At 43.2% G+C, this 24,620-nt stretch overlaps 1 protein-coding gene across 2 annotated transcripts in view; it reads right to left on the reverse strand.

Annotated features, from left to right (window-relative positions):
• Positions 1–24,620, reverse strand: part of dennd2b (DENN domain containing 2B) — a 50,966-nt gene that overhangs the window by 18,763 nt on the left and 7,583 nt on the right. For both annotated transcript variants that reach the window (XM_086106864.1, XM_086106863.1), the window contains exons 2-9: positions 15,655–15,753; positions 10,782–12,026; positions 9,387–9,538; positions 5,179–5,300; positions 3,954–4,169; positions 2,239–2,335; positions 2,040–2,084; positions 1,676–1,860 (exon numbers count right to left, since the gene is read on the reverse strand). In XM_086106864.1, coding sequence (XP_085962990.1) covers positions 1,676–1,860; positions 2,040–2,084; positions 2,239–2,335; positions 3,954–4,169; positions 5,179–5,300; positions 9,387–9,538; positions 10,782–12,026; positions 15,655–15,728 — 2,136 coding nt within the window. In that variant the 5' untranslated portion in view covers positions 15,729–15,753. The remainder of the gene's footprint in view (positions 1–1,675; positions 1,861–2,039; positions 2,085–2,238; positions 2,336–3,953; positions 4,170–5,178; positions 5,301–9,386; positions 9,539–10,781; positions 12,027–15,654; positions 15,754–24,620) is intronic.

Here is a 24,620-nt window from a genome sequence, read left to right on the forward strand (position 1 = left end):
CAGCTGTGTGGCAAGATGTTTCCTTATGGCTATTGTAACCAAAGATCAATCATTGCGTTATTGTAACTTTTGATTATAGGTGGCTAGAAAATTAAACCGGTTCCCGTTTACTTCCGCTTGTTTTCTGAATTCGCTCTCTGTTTGAAATGAATGGTGTTTTGTAATAATTGTAGTAATTGTGGAGTTTTTGACCACTAGTCTGTTATGTTACTGTGTTTATGTGGCTTTTTTCCACTTTCAACATCTACGAAGACAGCTATGGCCCGCCGCTGCACACCGTGCGACATGGCCGAAGGTGATTTAAGCAAACAATCGCGAAAAAAAATGAAGGTGATTGAGCACCGCACAGCTACAGACATGCAACCCTGCATCAGCTTTTTAGGCTTCACACATAATATTTTCTTCTACTATTTTTTATTCAACCACCAAGACATATTGAAGTTGTCAAGGAAGACAAAAATACAGGAGAGAGTTCACTGTTCGATGACCCCATTCACTAACTGCCACTGTACATTTTGGTAAGAAATTATAAATATAATTCGGTATTAGTGTAAAGTGCAATGTGCTCATGCTTTTTATTTGGGGTGGGGGTGGGGGGGGGGGGGTCAGGATAAGTGGTGTTGAATATGGATGGATGAATAGAATGTAACTGGTGTTTTGTGTTTTATGGTTGCAATTTGGTACTAAAACACTTGAGGCCTGATCCACACAGGGCTTGCACAAACAGATGGCTGATCTACGAACTGAGCGCGATCAGGACTGCGCCTGCAATATGTGCTTTATTGTAATGCAGTTCATCTTGTACGGTGTGGGAAGAGGATATGCACGTAGGTGAATTTAGAACACACAATGTGATCTAGTAGACGTTTGATGTATTTCATGAGCTGATTTAGCATCTTTAAATAAAGCATCTGAGAAGAGAGGGCAGCATAGCACAGGCAAAACAAATAAGAGGCAGCTGGGAGAATGTTTTGGCTTGTGTAAACATTTTTGAAATCCCAGAAACGAAAATTATTGCAACATGTCGTCTCCAGCAATGCAATTTTGGAGCTTCTGAATGACCTAACGGTCGACTTGGGGCCATTCACAGGAAAGAGCCATGCCATAAGGACAGAACTCCTCTTCACTCATTTTAAAATGGACACATTTCTGATGGGTCTTTCAGTGTCCCAGAGCAGAGCTTTGCCAGTTTCAGCACACGCAGGATGGGCGCATACTGTAAGAATCAATTGCCACCCACATGGGATGAGCAAAATAAAAAAACATGGTGTCTCTGTGGTGGCTGGCTTCCCCAAAATTATCAAGTGACAGATTTATTTTTTGTAACTCAGTAATATGTTTTTTTTGTATTCCACTAACCCTTTCAGTTCCATTCCTTCAAACTTCATTTTGCAATTGCAGTACTCTCCCACGGTGAAAACCATCAGCCGTACAAAACCCCTTTTACTACACCCCTTTTACACCCGTTGCCAAGAGCGTGTGCAATCTGTTCGAATGAGTGAACACGCAATTAAGCACCCACTATTTGGCTTTTAAATAAATCAGGCCTCAAGTGAGGCGCTGGGTTGGTTTTTTTGCCAGACCACACATGAGAAAAAAGAAATCACTTGAAATTCTTGTCAGGTGTAAAATATGTGAAAAGACCAGCAGCAGGTTACGATGACCAAGCACTCACCTTGGGGAACTGGTAGGTGACCTCCGGGGAGTAGGAGTTCTTGCTCTGCTTCTTTTTCAAAGACACAACAACAAAATACTCGAAGAGTTCTCTCTCCTGCCACTCGATTAGTTGCAGCTCCAGGGTGCGGTAGCTGGGGGCCCGTCGAAGGATGGACTGTAATTTCAACAACCTCTGGGTGTGAGCTGAGGGTGGGAATGAAAGAATAATCCATGAAAAGCAATCTTAGATCATTTATCAGCTAATTAACAGATGCAATCTTATGAGATCTGCAGCTTGAATTCACTTTTGCTGGTAAAACTGCTCTACTTTCACAGAAGTGTCGCACCTCAGCCCTGGAAAAACCGGCGATGTGGTCACTCACCTTTGAACCTGTCATCAGAGTCGCTCTCACTTTCGCTGTTGTCATCTGAAGGGCAAACAGGAGACAGACAAGAAGCTTTTCTTCAGTTCAAGGGCAATTTCACACACATGTGTTGAGGCATTGGGAAAGATGGCACAGGATCTATTTATGGCAGTTTGGATGCTAACATCCCTGCTTTAAAAAAAAATGCAAAGCATACCTCTCAAAGATGAGGTGTCAAGATTGGTCATGGACAGCTTTTTAAGTCTCTTCTTCCCACGTTTACTGCAATAGATGGAATTGATTCTCTGGACCAACTGTAAACAGATCACAATGTGGTTTGATCTTAACAAATACAAAAAGCAGTCGTGCGCGTCTACTCACAAGTAATGGTTAATAAACGTAGCAGTACTACTGAACAGAATACTGGAGATATAATTGACTGCAAGCAAAGTTTTACTGTGGGACAGGAGGCCTCCTTTCGGAGACCATAAAATAGCCTACCTTGTCCCCCACGGTTAGTGTTGCGCACCAGTACAATGCTGCCCGTATTACAGTTTCAACATTGAATGTTTTTTAATATCAGCTTTTGTCAATAAAAATGTTGGCTCTATTTTCAGAATTTTTCAGCTATTCCAAGGCCCGCCGCACACCAAGTGGAACCCGAAGTAAGTGGTCCGTCGCGGAAAAATTACAGCCGGTGACTTCTCGGAATGCATGGATAATGTTAATCCTGCAAGAATGACGCCATATTGTTGTTTTTAGCCAATACTATAATAAATCTACTGAGTGAGATTCCACTTTTGATGTGAAAGATGCAGCGCGGAATGGTCTTGTAATGGCACAAAATCCACTTTGGAGAAGAAGTGGTTCGGGAAGTGCAGCGGACATGGTGCTCATTCGTAAGCCAAACACTTATGGACAAGGCTGGAATAATTAATACAGTTTGTCCTCCTAACTTCAGCACCTTTTTGCTGTTTTTGGTCAACCCCTTAGAATGTTTTACAATGCATTATGGTATTGTTTTTTTTTGGATTGTTTTTTGTGTGTCCTCCTTGTTGTCCAGTGTTTGTCTATTGTCCAGCAGTAATTTGCACACGTAACGTCTTGTTGGACCCAATATGGACGAACCCGTGTGTTGAAATCGTTGCCATAAAAGTGAAATAGTGCAATATGAGGTGTATTTTTCAGTTCTTAGGTATTTTCCAAGCTAAACTAATGAATACCATTCAAGGCGTACATCATATCTAAAATTAATGATGCCTTCCTTGAACTAACTCGCTCCGACAGTAAAACTGTGATTCCTGATATTTTTGCAACATAGCGCAATTGGGGCAAATACTCAAGGACTCGATGGAACAATTGATAGAAGAATCTATTCTGCAAAGATTATTTCCTGACAGACCTACACTGTAGTATACAGGCTTTGCAAAGGCAGGTGGCCAGCTAAATCTGACTTGATACGCTCACATGATACGACATTTCTGATTGGCTGTTGCATCTGCGATGTTGTGACGCAAATTTACCAGCAATTCAAATTTTAAATCTCAGTAAGGTCAGTGGCCGACAGTTGTGAAAACTATTTGCTGAACCCTACATAATGCGCAGCAACAGTTCAGTCGGTTTCGGCCCCGTCCATCCGTCTCTCGTCAAGGTAACAAAACATCAATCTTTTTTCCCTTAACACGTACCTGACGTTTAGACGCTAGGCAGGTCACAGTTTTATATGAATGTATTGAAAATGTTCTTTTTCTCATTCTGCTGCGCCTGACATTGAAGTCAGCTGGCACTCCTCACGGGAGGCGTGCCTCACGCTTTGGAAACCACTGCTCTAAACCAAAGCATTATAAGAATCCTGGAGGCCTCGGAGGGAACACAAGTAGGGCTCTGCGAGGGCTAAGTGGAGGTGTTTGTGTTGGATCCAGCTATGTGTACCTTGGGAATCCGCCAATGCCTGTGTGAGGCCAGGTTATCGCTGGTGCCACAAAGGCTATCATCCAGCAGGCCACAAGAGGAAGCTGATACACCCCTCTGCGGGAGGAGCAACGTTTCATCATGACTGTGGCGTTTGGACAACTGTGATACCCGGTGACTCTTCCGGTCGATGGTGCTCAGGAGGCGAAGGGACTGACTGCTGGGTTTAGATGGCAACTAATGAGAGAAAGTAGAAAAAGAAAAGGTTAATACCAAATACATCAACCACAATCTATAACCAATATATTTTGCAATTGAAATGAATGGAAACCCCATCTGTCTGTTCCAGTGTACCCCCCAAAAACAACTACAGTTTTTGAAATGTGTTTTTAAAATAGCACTGTATAATATTGTACAAACATGGAGTAATAACATAATTAAAAATTTATGTCGGAATGTAATGGGCATCATGACTGAATGCTTCCATTCAATTCATGGTGCTGCTCCATCTGGTGTTCCACCGGGCCACCGGGATGCAGCATAATAGTAATACAGACAAAATACGAGTCAGATTCACCACTATTGTCAGGAGCTGCAACATTCGTGTTTTTTTTTTTAAACATACGATAAATAATTAATGCTGTGAGTATTGTGATAATGTCTGTCTACATGTGTTGCACCACCGGGCCACCAGGATGCAGCATAATAGTAATACAGTACAGACAAAATACGAATCAGATTCACCACTACTCTCAGGAGCTGCAACATTTGTGTTTTTTTTTTAAACATACGATAAATAATTAATGCCTGTGAGTTGCACCACAGTTTGTGTTGCTCAAATACAAAAGGGTTATAACACCGCAACTAGTGATGCTTTTCATTAGCCCGTCCATGCTGTGCGAGCATAAAAAAGCAGGGGCATTCTTAAGGCAAAGTAGTTTGGGGGTGTTGAATACAAAACACTTAAGTTGCTTTTTTTTGTGTGTTTAGTTTGACAATAACTCTCGTTTGTGAGTGGCAGTTAACAGCTTGAAGCCTCTCTTTAGAATAATTGTTGAATAGACTACCAAACTGCTGCTTAATGTGAAGCAAGTTGAGATGAGTTCACTGCCACCATACAGCACTGGTATTCAAAGTCATGTCAAAGCACAAAAATCGGCCAAATGACAGCTCCTAAGTCGAGTCACTCTGTCTTAAAATCGCATGTAATCTGAAGAGTGTCAACTCCATAAAGCCTTTGGTTTACCTGAGGTGGAGAGTTTTGCATCCGGTCCATAGCAGTCCATGATCTGCTGCTCTCCAAATGACAAGTTTTGCGACTCACGCTCCTCCGCTTCAAGTCAACATCCTCGTATGGGTTCTCCTTCTCTGTGGACATGATGTTAGATTCAGTATATCTTAAATTACAAAAAAATTACAATGGGATGAAGTCCATAAAACAGCACAGACTGTGTGGTCAAAAGGGGCAGCTGGGTGTCCGGAACTTCAGATCTTACTCAAGTTTGTGTGTAAGGCAAGGAGTCAAGGAAGGTAAGTCAAAGGTCATTCCCAGCTGGAGTTTGTTTCTTCAAAACAGTTGTTGTTGGCATTGGGCCCCACAGAACCCAGTGAGCCGAACCGAAGCTGATGAGTCACTGTCCAGGCATGCAAACCGTCTGCTCCAGTGAGGAAGAGGAGGCTCATCTTCGTAAAGATTTCTTTGTGTGATAAAACCTTTGTGATAAGTAATTTCCGTTCCTGTGAGATTGTAAATCAGATCAGGTCCAGCAATCAGAATATTAAAAAAATTTAAACGAGCTTCTATCCCATACAATGTTGCTATTGTAGCCAAACGAAGGGCTGTACCACTGATGTAAACAAGGACAATTGCAATTTTCATTTCACCTCACAGCATTGTTAGGATTGTAACGTTCATATCTGGCTCTCTAAAAGTCATTGTTTATCTTACCGATCCGCAACTTTTATTGTTTGGATTAATTCTCAATGCTCTCAATGTGCTGATTTTGGCTTTGGCTAGGCAGCTCTTTTCAGACGAAAACATCGACAACGCGGTGTTTACCTTCCGATGCCAATCTGGTAACAAGAAACAGTTGGCGGCGAGATCTTTCTCGTAAGGTTGATGTCAAAATTGGAGCTGAAATTGCATGTATATCAACTATCAGCAAGTCAGAAGAGACAAATCTAGCTATCCATCCACCCATTCATCTATCGACAGTAAATCTACAGTATCTATCTTTGGCTACTTGCACTCCGCAATCACAATAAATTGGTGCTTCAAATGATAACAGTGGAGTGTGGATTTTGCCTGTGCCTTTCAAAAAGAATCGACACAGCCAATGGAGGTTTGCTCCATCAACGAGTTGTATGTTGACAATTCCTTTCAACACAAAGGGCCTTGAACAAATGAGTCTTAGGTGTTGAATCCATGCCCTGGTCACGGCTTGCTACATTACACCACTGTTAAGCCTCTGATATTACGGTGTATCAGAACCTCACAAATTCGCAGGTTGACGTCAACACTCATCGATTCCCAAGCCGTGAAAAAAAGCAGGGAAAATGCCAGCTTCCGTCTGTATAACCTCAAGTGACCATAAAGTAGAGGGCACTTTTTGGGACTAACATGTCAAACATGACACTGTACTAAAAGTTCATGTGTGCTCATGCACTTTCTTACTTAGGTCTCAGCAAGTAAATTATAGTAGAAATGGAAAGAATATGCACATTATAGAGAAATGCAGCCTGACTGAGGGCCAACTTAAATAAAGGGAACATTTGTTATGAGTCCAGGTCAACTCAGATAGCTACACTGAGAAAAGGCTTTTGGCAGCCTCTGACAACTGTGAGAAAGTCAGGGAGTCAAATCAACGAATGGGACTTAATAATCATTCGCCTGACCTGCAAAGACGACAATGGCTTGCTCTAAGTTGCGTGTGACATTTTTCTTGGCCCACATGGAAATCCCATCTTTTCTAGATACAATTTGGGATGCTTCAACATATCGTGATATGTATGTGATATGAATGATTTTCAATACAACGTCACCCATCAACACATCAGCAGCTATTGTTTTTTTTTTTTTTGTGCATGTACGTCAGTTCAGAGTCAGAGAAAGCATTCGCATTACATCAAAGGCAAAGCGGTCGATACACTGCAAGCATCGAACCTTGCAATGTATGTATAATAGCATGAGTGTATGTGGAGTGTGTATTCCATGAACCTGACGCCCGAACTTTGTTTTGTTATTTTAAGGTTAATTTTTAAACTTTAAGGGGTAGGGCAGAGACAAGAAAAATTCCTTTCCTGAGTGACATTGTGCGTTTCATTAGAGTTGAGCAGAATGAGAAAGACTTGCATGGATGGCCCCATGCTGTGCAGCAAGTCCATTTCAATGAAGCAGCGCTGTAATAGGAGCCTGCTGGGAAAATTACACGTCTCTGAAGCAGCTAATGTACTGCAGGGTACTATTTACTCCTCTCTTTCACGGCATAATGCAGAGGGTGGATACACCTCGACTCCACTCTGTGATTGAACATCTCTGTGTACACAATGAAATCTCCAGGCCAAGGTGAGGCACTGAACAAACTATGTCTGTATCCGCTTGCACTATGAAATGGACACACACACTACAGTATAGAACCCTGATTGTGCATGACAAAAAAAGTACATTTGGAAGTAGTATGCACACAATTTAGTTTATCTTTCCTGAAGTCATTCCGCCTCCAATCTCATAAGACAAACCACATTGAGCAATAGACAAGTTTTCGACAAGGTTACAAGCTAAATAATGCTAATGCAACCCGATACTATGTATGCAAAAACCTTTGGCCAGATGTCTTTACATGAGTCTAAGCAGGAAACTATGTCAATGACGGTTACACATTAGACAAATGTCACCAAAATCAACAACACAGACGGCTGAATCATAGCATCAGTGTTTTAAAGAGTATGATTCATCCTCTGCTTCAACGATTCCCTCATTGACACATCATTAATACGTTACACTTGTCTGGACCCTTTATCTCAGTGATGCAACACAGCCACAGTAGAAACACAACTGACTTCAATTCTAATTAAAAGTAAGCAAAGACCAGCAGTTGTCCGGTGCGATTGTAATAAGCAACCGACTAGCTATGCCTACGCCCAGAAAAGGCATTGCTGTCCCTTCGGCTAGTCTGCTGGATCGAGGCACTCTAATGCTGTGAGTGAGGCGGAAGTAGAAGTAAGGCACAACATTTTAAAAAGCCTCATTTGACAGCCGGGCGTGTGGACCAGAACTTTGGGCTGGTGGGGCCACTTAAGAGTGCCGGCTGCCATTGCCGGCTGCAAGTGCGCGCACGCCACAAAGAGAAAGGCAGAATTGGGAAGATGGTGTGAAATTTAAGTCTGTGTTATAGAGATAGTATTTGACTGACAATTTGACAGTTGAGCAGGGTGTGATTGCAATGTATGCCTATAGCGTTCGAGAGGGCAGAAAATGACTATTTTTCATTTTATGTACAGTATGTGGGTAACCTCTACGTAACCTGGCAAACAATGAGACCTTTGCTGGTATTTCATTCTTCTGCTCTCGGGAAGACAACAACACATCCTCAGTCTCAGTGAACTGATAATGAACACAGGACGGGCCAGTCATTCGAAAACAACTGGAATAAATAATATGATCACGCGACACAACTTGCATGTCAAAACATGCCCCAATATTTGGATTTTATTAAGAATTTATCATTCAGGCATTTTTCTCACATTACAGTTTGAGACATAGTATCTATGCTATTCCAAGCCAAGCTTTACTCACACCGCCACTCACTTCCAGCACATTAAGTATGCCCATGGGAGCTGACAATGGGAATGGGCAGAAGGCCTGGGGGCATTTGCTTGTGGAAAGGAATTTGGCTTCAACGTGTCCAGCATTTCATGTACAGATGATCTCACAAGTAATGACTCAGTGCAATTTACAGTAAAATACTCAACATCCATGTCCTATCACCTTCAACTTTATTTCTGTTTTCATGGGCCAAAGGAAAATCAAGATTATTGATTACAAAGTGTTATTCAGCTGTAGACTTGGTTTTCAAATGTAAACTGTTAAAAAAAAAGAAGAAAAAAAAGGCAAACGTTCTGTCCAGGAGCCAAAAATGTGTTAACTGTTTATCTCACAAGGTCTCAGAAGGCTTCACAGATCACTTCCAGGCTGACACAGTTGCAATGTACATCACGCCTCTACACAGGACAGATGCAAGAGCAGTGACAAACCTGACAAGGGTTAGCACATTAACGTTCATCTTCCACGTGTGCCTCATCCACACCCTGCAATCAACTCTGGCTTTGTTCAGTTTTCAACACAATATGCAACGACTGTCAGTTTAAAAACAGGTATCATTTACTTTCCATACTTTTCATCCAAAAGTGTCGTAAGTAGGAAATGGAAGCTTTCCCTCCTTCAAGTATGCTTACCTATTATGTCCTCATACGCATTCTCCTCTAAAGTGCTTTTGGAACTGGGTTGACTCTGCCTCTCTGTGGTTAACGTGCCATTCTCTGCGGGTGAAGAGGGGTGTGACGACAGCGGGCTCGTTCTCGTAGCATCCGCCGATTCACAGGGCTCTCTAAAGGATAAGAAATTTAAAAAATTAGGCCGACTGGAGTACAGATACATGCAAATAGAAAAAGTTAATAAAGTCATCTCAGCAGAAGGCATCCAAAGGCTCAATTTTTAATAGTGACAAACTCAGCAAATTCCTCAAAAAGCCCGAATCAGCAAATGCTAACAGAAATATGAAAAAAAAAAAAGTTGCCAGACGAAATCCCTAAGTAGTGTCATGGGGATGTTTGCTTGTTTTTCTGAGTATTTGTTGCACATTGGTGCGCACATACGCCATGGGATATGTTTTTGGTGCATGAGTGCTTGGATCTATATTATGGCACTGCTGAAAGCTCGTGCCTTTTAAGTTTGGTCTGAAATTGCTGAAACCACAGGAATGTTAAACACAGTCCAAAGGATGAATGATATTTCACATTAGGGGCACTGTGGAAATGCCCCACCCTCTCAACATATTGGATTCGATCTTGAGAGGTGAAGTTAAAAATAAAGGAAAGTTGCAAAAGTCCAGTCTTGGATTTCATAGGTACTGGACTTACTGGGTAAGCTGTGCTGCTTGTTTCGATTAAGCTGAAAAATGTCTGCAATTTCAATGCAGTTCAAGTGAGAATAAGTGCAATTTGTAAATAGTAGTGAAAGAGCCATGTAAATATGCAAATTGCAAATGAAACCACCAGTATTAAAGATAAGATCTAAACAGCTGAAAGATACTGGTTGCGTGGCAGAGTATTTGCATAAAATTCTCGTAATCTGAAAATGTCTTCAAAATTTGACATGCCACAGAGAAGAGTGCTAACAACCTTGTCAAATGTGGATAATTAAAAAAAATCTGAAATAAATAAAATCCTTCAAAACTGTTTAAAGATCACACGTTTTTTTTCCCTCCGCGCTCGGATGATGTGGGCGTCTGAAACTACGCCCCATTCAACTGTCAATCAAATAAATTTTGTATGACCTGAAAAAAAAAGATGCTACTTCATCTCACAGCTTTCTTACACCTATACATAACTACATGTGAAGTCTCTAATGACTGGAATAGGTGTCGGTATCATTAGCTAGCCAGCTAACTGCACATTGAAATTGCATGAATCACTTGTTTCAGCCATGTCCAAAATGGTGAAAATGCTGTAACTTAATGCTACATTTGTATTTAGAAACATATCTACGAATGTTGTTTATAGGGTTGTTTAAAAAAAAAAAAAAGTACATGATTGAGTAGGAAAGGAACTGCTCAAAGATCCTCATCTCACCTGTCTTGTGATGGGCTGGAGTTGCTGCCCACCAACTTCCCTGGCCGTGTGGTGCTAGGTGCAGGGGTCGAGGGCAGGGGAGGGGGAGACTCACAGTCTGGAGGTAGTCCATTCACTGGCAATGTGCCCTTCTGCTCACGTTTGGCCTCGTACTCAAAAGTTCGCTTGGGTTTAGGTAGAGGGTTGATGGGAGATCCACCAGATGTCTGTTTGCTCGCTGGTTCCGGGCTCATAGACCTGACTGAAGTCACACTGAGCCTCTGCCTGTTTTTTGCGAACTTATCAGGCACCAAAAGAGAATCTGGTTCCGTGGTTATCGAGCAAATACTACTGCGCTTGCTGGCGCATGTGCTGTCAAAGTCTTCGCCAATCACAAAAGATTTTTGTCTTGTCTTGTCTGAAGCATAGCAATTACTCAGATAACGTGGAGGGGGTGGGCTAGGATTCTCCTTCAGGGCTTGTTCTATCTTTTGTATCCTGTTGAGGACGGCCGAGGTCTCCTTACGAGCAGACAGGGAGCGAACAAATGCCCCAGATGACTCAGTCTTACTTATCCGTTTCTGGAAGCGACCTAAGCCGTCTTTGTCGGAAGCTCCTTCCTCTTCCTCCGTCTCTGTGTAGGAGCATTCTGAGAACGCTGTGCTCATCCTGCGAATCCCCTTAAAGTCAAATGCCTTCTCGCTACAGGGAGAAGAGAGCAAACTCGGGCAGCCTTCACTGCCTCCAATGCGCTCTCGTCCTGGCCTTTTATCCAGACACAAGCTCATCCTAGGCAAAGAGACTCTCCTGCACTCCCATTCTGAGATCTTTTTGCGCACTGTGGTGGGGAGAACACCCGTTACTGGCCTGTTAATAGAAAGTGTGCGCTTGTGACCTTGGGTAGTAAGAGATCCAAGTGAGAGTGTACTCCAACTCAGGGGTCGACCATTAAGTCCCTTTGATGGAGGAGCACCCCCTTGGTTCTCTTTTTGCTCCTGGTCGTCTTGACTTTCGGGATATTCTTTAGCCTGAGGCTTATAGATGGAGAGACGGTTGTCTAGGCAGCTGATGCTCTTAGACTTTGTGAGGGGCGGTCCACTGTCAAAGCTTGTGGTCTTGCTGTTCCAGCCAGCACGCACCAAAAAACGTCCGTCTGTCCTGAGGTACTTGCTCTGTTTCTGATAGTTCTTCCCGTCACCAAGGAGAGGTGGCTCGCTCGGACCCTCGTCACCGGACAGAGCAGGGCAAGGAGATGCAGACTGGCACCTAAAAAGAGATCATGAATAAGCAATTAGGGGATTCAAATATTTATTCACGACAACACTCAGTAGAGTGCCAACCATTTGCCATTTGCTAGGCAAGATAGACTCTTCTTTCCTTCTACTTCAGGAAACAGTTAACAACACAGAAAATGTTTTTGAGACGAGAGTGCTTTTGAGTTTTCATTTCCTTCGAGGGTGAATATCACAAAAAAACTTGCTTGATTGTATGAAAATAATCGTCTCTGAAATGCCTTCCCATCTATCGAGTGCCAATATACAAACAACATCAATGTTTTCTGAGTTGCCGATGTCTGAAAATGTGCCTGTGAGCGAGCTATTATGAATTTCGCCAGAGTGCGACGCAGTGTGGGTAATTTAATACCGTTCTCCAACACCAAGGTCCGTACCTCTGACTTGGCATCTCGGCTGTGCAATGATCCACCACATTCAAGTGACAGATGGAAAGACTGAAACACTATGTGAAGTGGTTGACAACTACCAAACAACTGAGAGAAAAAGCCATTCCCTGCCATCTTTGCACAAGATGTGTCACAATCCACGGACAGAATACTTGGGGGGGCTGCATTTGAAGGCCAATGATGTCATACTGGCATATGAAGGCTGGCCCATATCAAAGTTTCCCCAAATTCAGCCCACAAATGTGGCTTCTACTTTTTTATTTGTATTTTTGGTAGGTTGCATAACATCCCTCAAGCTATACCCTCCTGTTTGAACAAAAGTTGACACAGCTTTCAGAGGTGCGTAGGCCAGGTCCCCCAAAGGATGTTGCCCATGATTTGGGTCTTGGAAAGTGACCTAGAAAACTCCATCTGTTGTCTTCATCCGCAACTAAATTGAATCACTTTCAACTCAGCCCACACGCACGTCCCCAAAAAGTTTTGGAAATTAGTTTTGAAGTTTAGTTATGTTGATAACGACAGTCCATACAAATGCGAGGAGATAATCAACAACACATGTGAAAGGAGTCTGGCATTTTCAATTCATTTCCAAAATTGTTAGCCAATTTTTTTGAATATTCACCGCAAACGATTGAGTATTCTCGCAGCAGGATTGATGAAATTCCAGCCAAAATGAATCACCTCTGCATCACAATGCAAGCATAGGTCTATCCGGATCTCAATATCTCAGCAAACAGTAAACTATGTCAAGATTAATCAAATGCATTTTGTGTTTTACCTGTAAGTGTCTTCTGAATCCTTTCCTGTCCAATGCGGAGCGATCCTTGCTGTTAAGTGATACTAGATGCTTATCCCAATGCTGCCTGAACCTGTCAGTTTCTCACAATGTTTCTTCAGTGAGGCAAACTTTCCCTGTAGACGTCGGTCTTACCTCACACGCCGTACGACTCATAAATGTTATCATGACTTGGAAGCTGGGTTTGTATTGCAAAAGTGAAGCATTACGAGATCTGATGTCACAGCTTTAGTTCGAATAACAAGCAACGTGGGAGGAGGAAGCTTTTAGTTGTGGCAATGCGATCCAACAATGCAGGTTGGGACAAATCTCTCCTCACACCTGTCTGCCCTTCCCTGGTTTCGATCCTCATGCTGCGGGGTGGAAGACTTTCAGAACGTATTGTAACCTGCTTGCTGCTAGCATGAAGTCAACTTAATGTATATTTCTTTAAACAATGAATTTCTAAAAATGTCTTGTCAGACCAAATCAAATGTAAAGTAATCTATAAATTGGCTTCCGCTTGATGTTATATTCTCATGAGAATGCAAATTCCGTAAAACAATTTTGCTTGATGAAGATTGATAGCAATCAGATCCAAAAGAAGACATGTTGCATTCGAGTCAAAGGGAGGATAAAAGAAGGTATTCTGAAGTAAATTGGACTTGGTCCTTGGAATCGTTCCAAACTAAATGAGCAAATCACATGAATACCATGGGAAGCAACGGAGAACTTGAAGCTAAATATTAATGGGGGATGTTTAAGATGTAACCGGACACAAAGACTCACTGACTTTTCAAACGTTGATTATTCACTTATTCACCACTAAAGTTTAGACTCTGGGATTTTTACTTTAGGGGGCCGGCCGGGGGGGTTGCATCCATAACTCAATCTATTGCAGTTTCATTCCAACTATTTTGCAGGTTTTCCTGCTATTTTTCTTAACGTCATCCCCGTCTGGTTCTTGCTTGACAATCGCTCCATGTTGTTTGTGGTTAAAAAAAAAAATGAAAGAGTAGTATATGTGGTTCAATAAAAAAATAATACAGTAGTATATGCGGAGTTCAGGTGCTTGCAATTCCTCAAAATGTTGAAAACCAAGAGCGATGGGTTAATACCGTTCTCCACGGATGAGGGCGGTTAGTTTTGTGTTGATGGGTTAGTTGCCTGGTGTGCGGTTGAGTCAACGACTACATTGGGGGTTTTTTTGTGTGTTTTTTTTCCAAAACTGTCCAATTCAGTTGTTCGGTACGCAGCAGGCCTATGTGGACTCCAATTGAATTGGATGTCGTCCTGAGTCCGAACACATTTGTGTTCAGCCTGAAAGGGTTATTGGTCATATAGGGAGGTTAACAGGTTAGAAAGTTCTGCAGTTAATACAATATTGCCTTGCGCATCAGGTCAAGACTCAAATCCACAGCTCCAGCACGATACACAAATGGGCTACGAAGGAATTAAAGCCTCAAGCATGAGCATCAACTACAGGCTTGGCATGTTTAATAACCACAAGATAGAACACTGCTTTCACTATAAGCTCCAGTTGGACCACATTTTTTTGCAAACCAAAAATCAGCCAGGACTCAAGCTGGTATGATTGTTGACATATTACATTTCACAGCCACCGCTGTAACTTTATCTTTCAGTTTGAATGATTTTCGGAGTGTAGAGGGAACAGATGACGGACAAGCTAAGCAAGATATCCTGTATCATTCCTTAAGCTTGTTTCTCTCATCAGCTCACAACATGCTGCAGCTTGCTACTGTTAATAGTTGGATGGGGCCCTCGTCCAGGATCCAGAGACATAGAGTGCTTGCAAAAGATTTTCACTTTTTTTTTTTAAAAACATGGTTGATAGGGATGTCTCGATCACATGATCGGAAATCAGGCCCAATCACGTCAATTTCAGCAGATTGGAATCAGGGGTACAAAATCAAGTTTTAAATGTGTTATTTTTAAAATGTTACTATTTTTATGGGTTACAAAGCAACAAAATAACACAGAAGAGGACACAGGTGGTAGACTGGTTAGCATGTCCGCCTCACAGTGCAGAGGCCGTGGGTTAGAATCCGGCCCCAGCCTTCCTGTGTGGGGTTTGCATGTTCTCCTCTTGCTTGTGAGGGTTTTCTTTGGCTACTCTGGTTTCCTTCCACGTTTCAAAAACATGAAGTCAATTTGGATGCGCTCTTTTTTTTCTAGATAATCCATTACTGAGATATTGGATCGAAACTCGTTATCAGCAGATCCTCAAAATCTGCTGACTCGGACTTGGACTCGGGTGCAAAAAAGTGTGATTGTGACATCCCTCATGATTGACAGTTGTTGCCCCTTGTTTCCCAGGAGTAAAAACAAATATTCATTGAATCCCAAGAAGTAGTTATTTGGAAATTAGGAGACATGACTGTAAGAGCATGTTGAAGAATCCTGGGGGGGTCACTAACCTGTCGGGGGGGTCCTGTGGAGCTTTACCCCCTCCTGCATGAGGCACAGCCTTTGGAGTCTTGTTGGCAGTCATGCTTGCCTGCAAACCGCCCACTCACCTAGTGGACAAACACATGCATGTTCAGCATCTTCATCGATTTTAAAATCGACTCGTGGACAAAATTGTAAATCATCATTAAATGCCAAAATAAATTGCCTTTTTTTTTCAACTAGCTATACAAAGTGGTTTAAAAATGTTTAAATAACAAAAATGACAATTTGACACATTGTGTCAGCTGAGTTGAATTCAAGACATTATGATGCCAGATACTATTTGCCAAGACAAATGAAAACGGAGCATACAATGTGGCTAAATCCCACCAGATCACAGGTACACGTGTGCTGCGCGTGAATGCACTTCGCAGTGATGGGGAAAAAAGCAGTTTCACCGCCCGCATGTTCGCCCTCAGACAAGAGGCCATTACTCATGAAAATCATCAATTTCCCAAAGTAGTAAGTGACCCTGTGCAGAAGGCTCATAGCAATTGCTCTCCAGCACAATGAGGTCAGATGGAGCTCCTTCAAGATCAGAGATGAAAAATGGGTGGGCACTGAGTCGCATGTCATGTTTACAGGAAGTTGTTGTATGAAGAAGCCAGCCAACCAGAAGTGTGACTGAGACCTATAGAGACAGATGAGAAGAGAGAGGGAGCATTCCTGCTGTCAGCTATTTCCTGTGACTGTGGACCATGCTGCGGGGACGGCGCATGCATCATGATTAGCTTCGTGAGACAGACTATGGGTTTAATGCATGACAATACAAGGGCAAAAAGAAAACTTGGCACAAGCAAGTGTGATGTTCAACAATAAAATGTACATTTAATGAATAATGTGCGCACAAGGCTCAGATGACCTGCCATCTTTTTAAATCCCTGTTCATCTACTGTATCTTGGATTGATTTTCTACTCCATTTAACAAATATATTAAGATGACAAATTGCAAAGAATTCCAAGGAGTGTCATACTGACGTTTTTAATTATAGCAGCTCTCACTGTCCCATACCTGGCTTTTGGTATTTAAAGTCAGACCACTGCTTGAATGACTTGACCTTTGCATTTATTTATTTATTTACTTATTTTTAAAAGCTACAATCAGTGAGTCGCAGGGGCCCAGGATGGACTTTTCAGTGTAAACAACAAGGCGTTAGCCAACTGACTTCCTGAGCTCTGATAGTATCTCCCCTCGCAAAATCCCAACGAGTAAAGAGCCAACCTCTGGAATACTATTGCATCGCCTTGCCGCAGAGCTACCGTGTTATTTGAATAATAACTGAACAATGCATCTTCTCATACGAGCAAATAACCTAACTACAAATGTTTCATCAGAAATCGGAACATCTCAACATTCACGCTTTACTTATAATAATACAAATGCAACGGCACCTTGACTTACAAGCTTAATTCATGTTGTGACAAAGCTAAATTGAGTTTAAAAAGAGAAAGTCGTTTTGAGACGTATTATTGTGTCGATCTCAAAACAGTACTCGTTACTCGATAGTGCAAAATAGTGAGAATAAAGCAAATAACTTTGATAATATTGTAAATTTAATACACTGAACTTTGAGCTCCTCATCATGGCTGACGTCAGCCGTAAGCGTATTACGGTTTTCTAAAGTAGATGTCATTTTATTTATAGATACTTTCATTTGTTTATTAATTGTAATACTAAGTTTCTGTTCATAGCTGCTTGCTCTACGCCCGACTTCTGTGAAAAGTGTGCTGTACCGCTAAGCACTTAATTGGGTCTTTCCTGACTGCATTTCATATTAACAATTCGCGTTAACTTCTGCATCTTCTCATGTTCTCTCTCCTGGTGAGCATGCTTGACAACTCCTCGTCCGCCTTGAGTGAAGGTGCTACTTGTCAGAAGGGTAGCTAATGTGTCACCAAGGAGCTAAAGATTAGTTAGGCAGAGGAGAGAGCTGCACAGTGTGGCGCAAGCTAGCTTAGCTTGTGCCGCAATTAGCTGGACGTCGTTTCTCAAGAAACGACCTGTGGAGATTCAACGACCTAGTTGGAAATTCAAATGTTTTCCAATGAGACTGCAACACTTAGTGGCAATAGAAGCCTGAAGTCATCAAAATATGCAGATCAATGGCATATACAGTACCCATAAGGTTTTCCTCAAAACTACACACCAAACAGCAATAAAAATTCTCAGCACAAAATTGCATGAATGTGGAAAGCCAAGATAAATGTTTCAGTTTTTAGGAAGACAAACATAATTCTAATTTACAAAGGGTGACTCAAAAAAATGCCCCAGTTATCATCACAATGACCTAGCTAAACCATTTCAGGGTTTTTTTTCCTCAGGTCTTTCCATGCTCATGTCTACAAGTGCTGGAGAGGCTAATGAGTTTTCCCTTATACTGGAAAGAGGAGAACAAAGATGCCTCTATGAAACAAACAGAAAATTGCATAGAGGAGTCCTTTGTGTTCAAAGTGTATGTCTTTGAAAGGGAAGCGGGGTAAGAAAAAAAATGTACTATCAGCTTATCTTATGCACGCATGTACTGTAAGTGTGTATAAGACAGAGACTTAATTAAGTTGAATGTCTTTCAAAAAAGGGCCAATGCGTCCTTGACCCTGTCACGTTTGACAGATCATCTGATATCCAGTTCACCGCCCAACATGCAAGAATGTACTAATATTTGCCCAATCCATCAGGCCGCCTCAGTTACACCGAAGTATATCAAAGGCTGTTTTCATAGAATGGAAGAAACAACAGAGAGGGATGAAAACAAATCATCAACTGCATAAACAAACTCCATGAAAGGACACTACGACTTTTCAACAATTTAATAACGATATGATATGTCAACGTTTCATTTATCATGCTATCTATTTTCATCCTGTAAGACAAACACAATGATACCGTGGCCTCTCCAAAGGCTTAAGTCCCCTCATTTGTCTCCAGCTACTCAACTATTTAGGCCAAGCTGGTCCTCAGTTTCTGCTGATCAGCAACCTGCTTTTTAAAAACCACAACCAAGCCCTGCAAGAGAAGCCAAGACTCAATGGGGAAACAAAGGATTAAAACGCTAAGCTATTTCAGCCCTCAAACTGATCCAAACTGTTGTTTAAGTATTTTGGAGATAAATAAGAATTGTCCAGCATGGGCAGTGATGATTTTTTATGTTTTGACTGTAAATGCTGCATTGGTCCCATGCAGTGGAAGCGGGGCATTAGTCGAACACCCATCCAGTGACATGGTAAAGCATTTACAGTCCACGTCAACTCTGCATGACAAACTTATGACAGAAGGTTTATTCTGTTCATAGACCTGTGTCTCGGGAAGACCATATAAAGCTCTGACAGCTTCCATAATGTCTACATGTCAAAGAGAAAACAACTGCGGTTGACGTTTCTAACGGTTGCATAGAATCATGCCTATATAATTACCCACATCAAACATATGCTTTGCCTTTTTATCTCCATTTTAGCTTTAACAGTGTAGTCATGATGTATTTTGGGAATCACAGCATAGGGGGAAAAAAAAACTTCTGAGTAACCCAGATATGAGCATGCACAGCTGCAGAGGCAGGCATGTGGAAAACAGGCTTTTATCCATCTGTGCTGCAGGGGGGGTCAAAGACTATGTGTCATCTGACCTCAGAAACAGTCTTTGGCTTTTCCAAGGACATTAAGTGGATAAGATGAATTTTTGTTACTGTCTGGAAGTCTGAGTTCAGATGGTCTACTGAAAAGACTGACGGAAATTTTGTGGCTGACATTTCTGCCTTAGCAAACTGCCAGAGAAGTACGGAAAACACAACTGCAACTGTGGATGATCTTCAGTCAACAAGATTTATTGTTGATGCCCTGCAGTGTTTATGATTTTGATGAGTTAAATCAATTAAGTTTTGTGGGAGCCGTTACTGAACTGAAATACCAAATTGATCGCCTCACAGCATAATTGCCAGTCATTTTGAACTTACTGTCACAATATCAATAAAAAAAATTGTTTCCATCTATTCACAGCCACCCAGGACATGGTAAGCTGCAAAGGTTTACTTGAGGCAAGTGGACTCTTCTTGCTTGTAGAATTTGTTGTGTGTGTGTGTGGTTTTTTTTTTAAACGTTCAACAATGTCTTTAGCAACTACGCCATTAGGCTAACAAAATAAAGAAATAAACTGAGGACGACAACACATCAGAGCATAGGATAGCAATCCGTAAATGCCATGCAAATAAATATGCAGCCGACAGTCTGTGAAGAATGACATCAAAGCAATCTGATTGGAGTATGGGTAAACACTTGGAGGTGATGCCATGACTTATCTGCTGCATCAAGGCTTTTCTCTCCTTGAGAGCCTTGGATCTTGGACTTGAATATTTCAGAAGCGTTTGTGAGTAGAATAGCGTACCGGTACTCAAAACAAATAAGCTTCATACAATCGGTTCAATCTAGAGTTCAAAAGTGTTGAGTGATGGTACTGCTTTCCTCATTCACTGACACTGACAGCTACAGTATGGTTGCTCTATTTTCATAGAGTGGTGCACGTGCGCACGGCGTAAAAACTGGCTGTCACACACAGACGCATGATCGGGGGGGGGGGGGGGGCTTGCAGCGGTCAACTTTACTTCTGCAAGTGGAGATCTTGCGGCAGTTCATTATACATGTACTTTGCACACGCTGATCTCCAGTGAGTGTATTATGCTGCCGCTATGTAGACCACACGCCTCTCCTGCGCTGAATTTAAAAAGAATGAGGGGAGCCGCTTTGATTGGCCAGGAATTAAGCCAGCTGTGTTCACTCCCACAGTGGCACCAACACCCAGGTCGACAAAAATACCAAAAGAAAGAAGACTCCACCCATGCACACAATTAGACAAGCCTTTGCACTAGACGCTTGGCATGAAAATTGGGTCCTATAATGTTAACTGGGAGGGTTGGTGGTGAATGCGCCACAAAAAGAAGATAGTGTAATAGTGTTACTGTGACTTCTTAAATTCACACAGCGTTCAACCAAAATATTGATGAAAAATGCCTCACTTCAGGTAACCGGTCAGCAGTGAGCCGCTGCAGCCTTGCGCTGACCCGGTGCTGTGGAAATAAGGACCTTTGCTTAAGCTATTATGGAAAATCCACCATGGGGAAAAAAACAAAAATGCATCTATTCCTTGTTAGCCAGCAAGTGGGTATAAGATTAGCAAACAGAAGCAGAGCAAAATGAACTGCTGAGAGGATTTAGAAGCGACGCAGAATTTGTGACATTTCTGGTAAAGGTACGCTGATCACCACTTTTTTGATTTTTAATTGATTGCACTTTCCCAAAAAATAAAACTTCAAATCGATAACTTTTAGTGTTATGGGAATATTCTATCATCAATATGTCACGCTTCCACCGTAGGAGCCGTGGCTAATAACCTTGATGCAGTGACACATGGGAGAATATTTTGTGTCCAGGATGCAAATGCAAAGGTGGTTCTTCTGCATGAAAGCAAGCATTGCTCAAGAAGCAAAGCTTTCCTGCAACGCTCACATTTCACCAGTCATTATGGGTTCAAACCTCACCACTGGTCAAGACCTTTGGGAAGTGAATGAAGGAATGAGATTGTGGGTCCAAGCAGCTGACAGGAGTTTCCTCTATGAGGTGGGTGGGCTTGCGTTGAGACATCTGGAGGGAGGCTTGGATTCAAGCTCCTTCAGTTTCCATCCAGAGGATTACCGAGGTGGTTTGGGCACCTGATTGGGATGCCTTCTTACACGGTGCTAATGCAAGAACATTAACAAAGTTCCTGCTTGGTTAGAGCGGCAAAGAGTAGCGTTCCAGGAATTGAAACCGATATCAAAACATTTCACCACGTTCTTCCTTGACGCGCATAACACTCCCAATCTTTAGTTTTGGGCTACAGTGACATTATACCCATGTTTCAAAATTGCCGATTTGCACAAACTCCACACGGAATGTGGAGCTGGCAATCATTTACCGTCCCTGTGAACATGAACAGTCAAGAAGATGCCAAAAGCCGAAGCCATCCTTTCAAAAATTCCCCTCAAAAGCCAACACTGTCAACCAATGCCTGTGAGAAATCCACAAGATTTCTGCTCTTGGGACCAGCATTTTCAGAACACAATGTCATATTTAGCTGCCCTTGTTGATAACATGTTTAGGTTTGGATCAACTAAAAAACACAAGTTTTCTTAGCGTATATCTCAAATGTGTTATGTTTGAACGGCTCCTTTCCAGGGATTTATTTAACAACCAAACCAAAACAAGACATTTCTTCGGAAGATTATATTGTTCATGCAACTCAAATGACCACAGATCCAGATTTGAATCTGACAAATACACTTAACTCAAAGACACAACGATAAAATCTGACCTTCTATATAAAAGTTTCCTCTTCCATCAACAAGCAACAGAACATGTCTGTACTCTTAGTCACCACCTACAACTTGTATTCTCACAAAGCCGAATGCATCTGATGTTGTACAATTTGGAACTCATCAAATTTTATTTGCAAGAATATGCCTTTAAAGCCACATAAAAACCTGAGAGTGAATTTGATATTTTCTTTGAATTTTCCTTGTTTCAATTTCCACGGCTTCTAAATCACAACCAATAGTAGGTTGACCAACGTGAGAGGTTCCGCTGTAGCTTGGAGTTCTCCACAGAATAACAACTTCTACTGATCAGCAACAATTTCAAACATGTATTAGTTACAAGGTCTAATGTCTTAAGTGGTACAATAGATCCATCCATCCATCCATCTTCTACCGCTTATCCGGGGCCGGGTTGCGGGGGCAACAGCTTTAGCAGGGAAGCCCAGACTTCCCTCTCCCTAGCTACTTCTTCCAGCTCTCCCCGGGGGATCCCGAGGCGTTCCCAGGCCAGCTGGGTGACATAGTCACTCCAGCGTGTCCTGGGTCTTCCTCGGGGTCTCCTCCCGGTGGGACATGCCCGGAACACCTCACCAGGGAGGCGTTCAGGAGGCATCCGAATCAGATGCCCAAGCCACCTCATCTGGCTCCTCTCGACGTGGAGGAGAAGCGGCTCGACTCTGAGCCCCTCCCGGATGACCGAGCTTCTCACCTTATCTCTAAGGGAGAGCCCGGACACCCTGCGGAGAAAACTCATTTCGGCCGCTTGTATCCGGGATCTCGTTCTTTCGGTCACGACCCATAGCTCGTGACCATAGATGAGGGTTGGAACATAGATCGACCGGTAAATTGAGAGCTTCGCCCTTTGGCTCAGCTCCTTCTTCACCACGACAGACCGATACAACGTCCGCATCACAGCAGACGCTGCACCGATCCGCCTGTCGATCTCTCACTCCCTCCTGCCCTCACTCGTGAACAAGACCCCAAGATACTTAAACTCCTCCACTTGGGGCAAGATCTCTCCCCCGACCCGGAGGGGGCACTCCACCCTTTTCCGACTGAGGACCATGGTTTCAGATTTGGAGGTGCTGATTTTCATCCCAACCGCTTCACACTCGGCTGCGAAACCCTCCAGTGAGAGTTGGAGAGCCCTATTTGAAGGAGCCAACAGCACCACATCATATGCAAAAAGCAGGGATGCAATACTGAGGCCACCAAAACGGACGCCCTCAACGCTTCGGCTGCGCCTAGAAATTCTGTCCATAAAGATTATGAACAGAATCGGCGACAAAGGGCAGCCTTGGCGGAGTCCTACCCTCACTGGAAACGATTCCGACTTACTGCCGGCAATGCGAACCAAACTCTGACATCGGTGGTATAGTGACCGAATAGCCCGTATCAGGGGGTTCGGTACCCCATACCCACGAAGCACCCCCCACATAACTCCCCGAGGGACATGGTCAAACGCCTTCTCCAAGTCCACAAAACACATGTAGACTGGTTTGGCGAATTCCCACATACCCTCGAGGACCCTGCTAAGGGTGTAGAGCTGGTCCACTGTTCCACGGCCGGGACAAAAACCACACTGCTCCTCCTCAACCTGAGGCTCGACTTCCTGACGGACCCTCCTCTCCAGCACCCCTGAATAGACCTTACCAGGAAGGCTGAGGAGTGTGATCCCTCTGTAGTTGGAACACACCCTCCGGTCCCCCTTTTTAAAAAGAGGGACTACCACCCCGGTCTGCCAATCCAGAGGCACTCTCCCCGTTGACCACACGATGTTGCAGAGGCGTGTCAACCAGGACAGCCCCACAACATCCAGAGCCTTGAGGAACTCCGGGCGGATCTCATCCACCCCTGGGGCCTTGCCACCGAGGAGCTTTTTAACCACATCGGTGACTTCAACCACAGAGATAGGAGAGCCCACCTCAGGGTCCTCAGACTCTGCTTCCTCCAAGGAAGACGTGTTGGTGGAGTTGAGGAGGTCTTCGAAGTACTCTGCCCACCGGTTCACAACGTCCAGAGTCGAAGTCAGCAGTGCCCCATCCCCACTGTACACAGTGTTAGTGGTGCACTGCTTCATCCTCCTGAGACGTCGGATGGTGGACCAGAATTTCCTCGAAGCCATCCGGAAGTCGGCTTCCATGGCCTCACCGAACTCTTCCCACGCTCGGGTTTTTGCCTCGGCGACCACCGAAGCTGCGTTCCGCTTGGCCAGTCGATACCCGTCAGCTGCCTCTGGGGTCCCACAGGCCATAAAGGCTCGATAGGACTCCTTCTTCAGCTTGACGGCATCCCTTACTGCTGGTGTCCATCAGCGAGTACGAGGGTTGCCGCCACGACAGGCACCAACCACCTTACGGCCACAACTCAGATTGGCCGCCTCAACAATAGAGGGACGGAACATGGTCCACTCGGACTCAATGTCCCCCGTCTCCCCCGGAACATGGGAAAAGCTCTGTCGGAGGTGGGAGTTGAAACTCCTTCTGACAGGGGATTCCGCCAGACGCTCCCAACAAACCCTCACAATAGATATGCACTATAAAAGTTCTTCCACAATCTTTGCAAAAGCCTTACATGCTACTTGTGAATTTTGAGTT

The sequence above is a fragment of the Hippocampus guttulatus genome, chromosome 3 (genome assembly GCF_054856545.1).
Source record: "Hippocampus guttulatus isolate MCC_2025c chromosome 3, RoL_Hgut_1.0, whole genome shotgun sequence".
Taxonomy (NCBI): Eukaryota; Metazoa; Chordata; class Actinopteri; order Syngnathiformes; family Syngnathidae; genus Hippocampus; species Hippocampus guttulatus.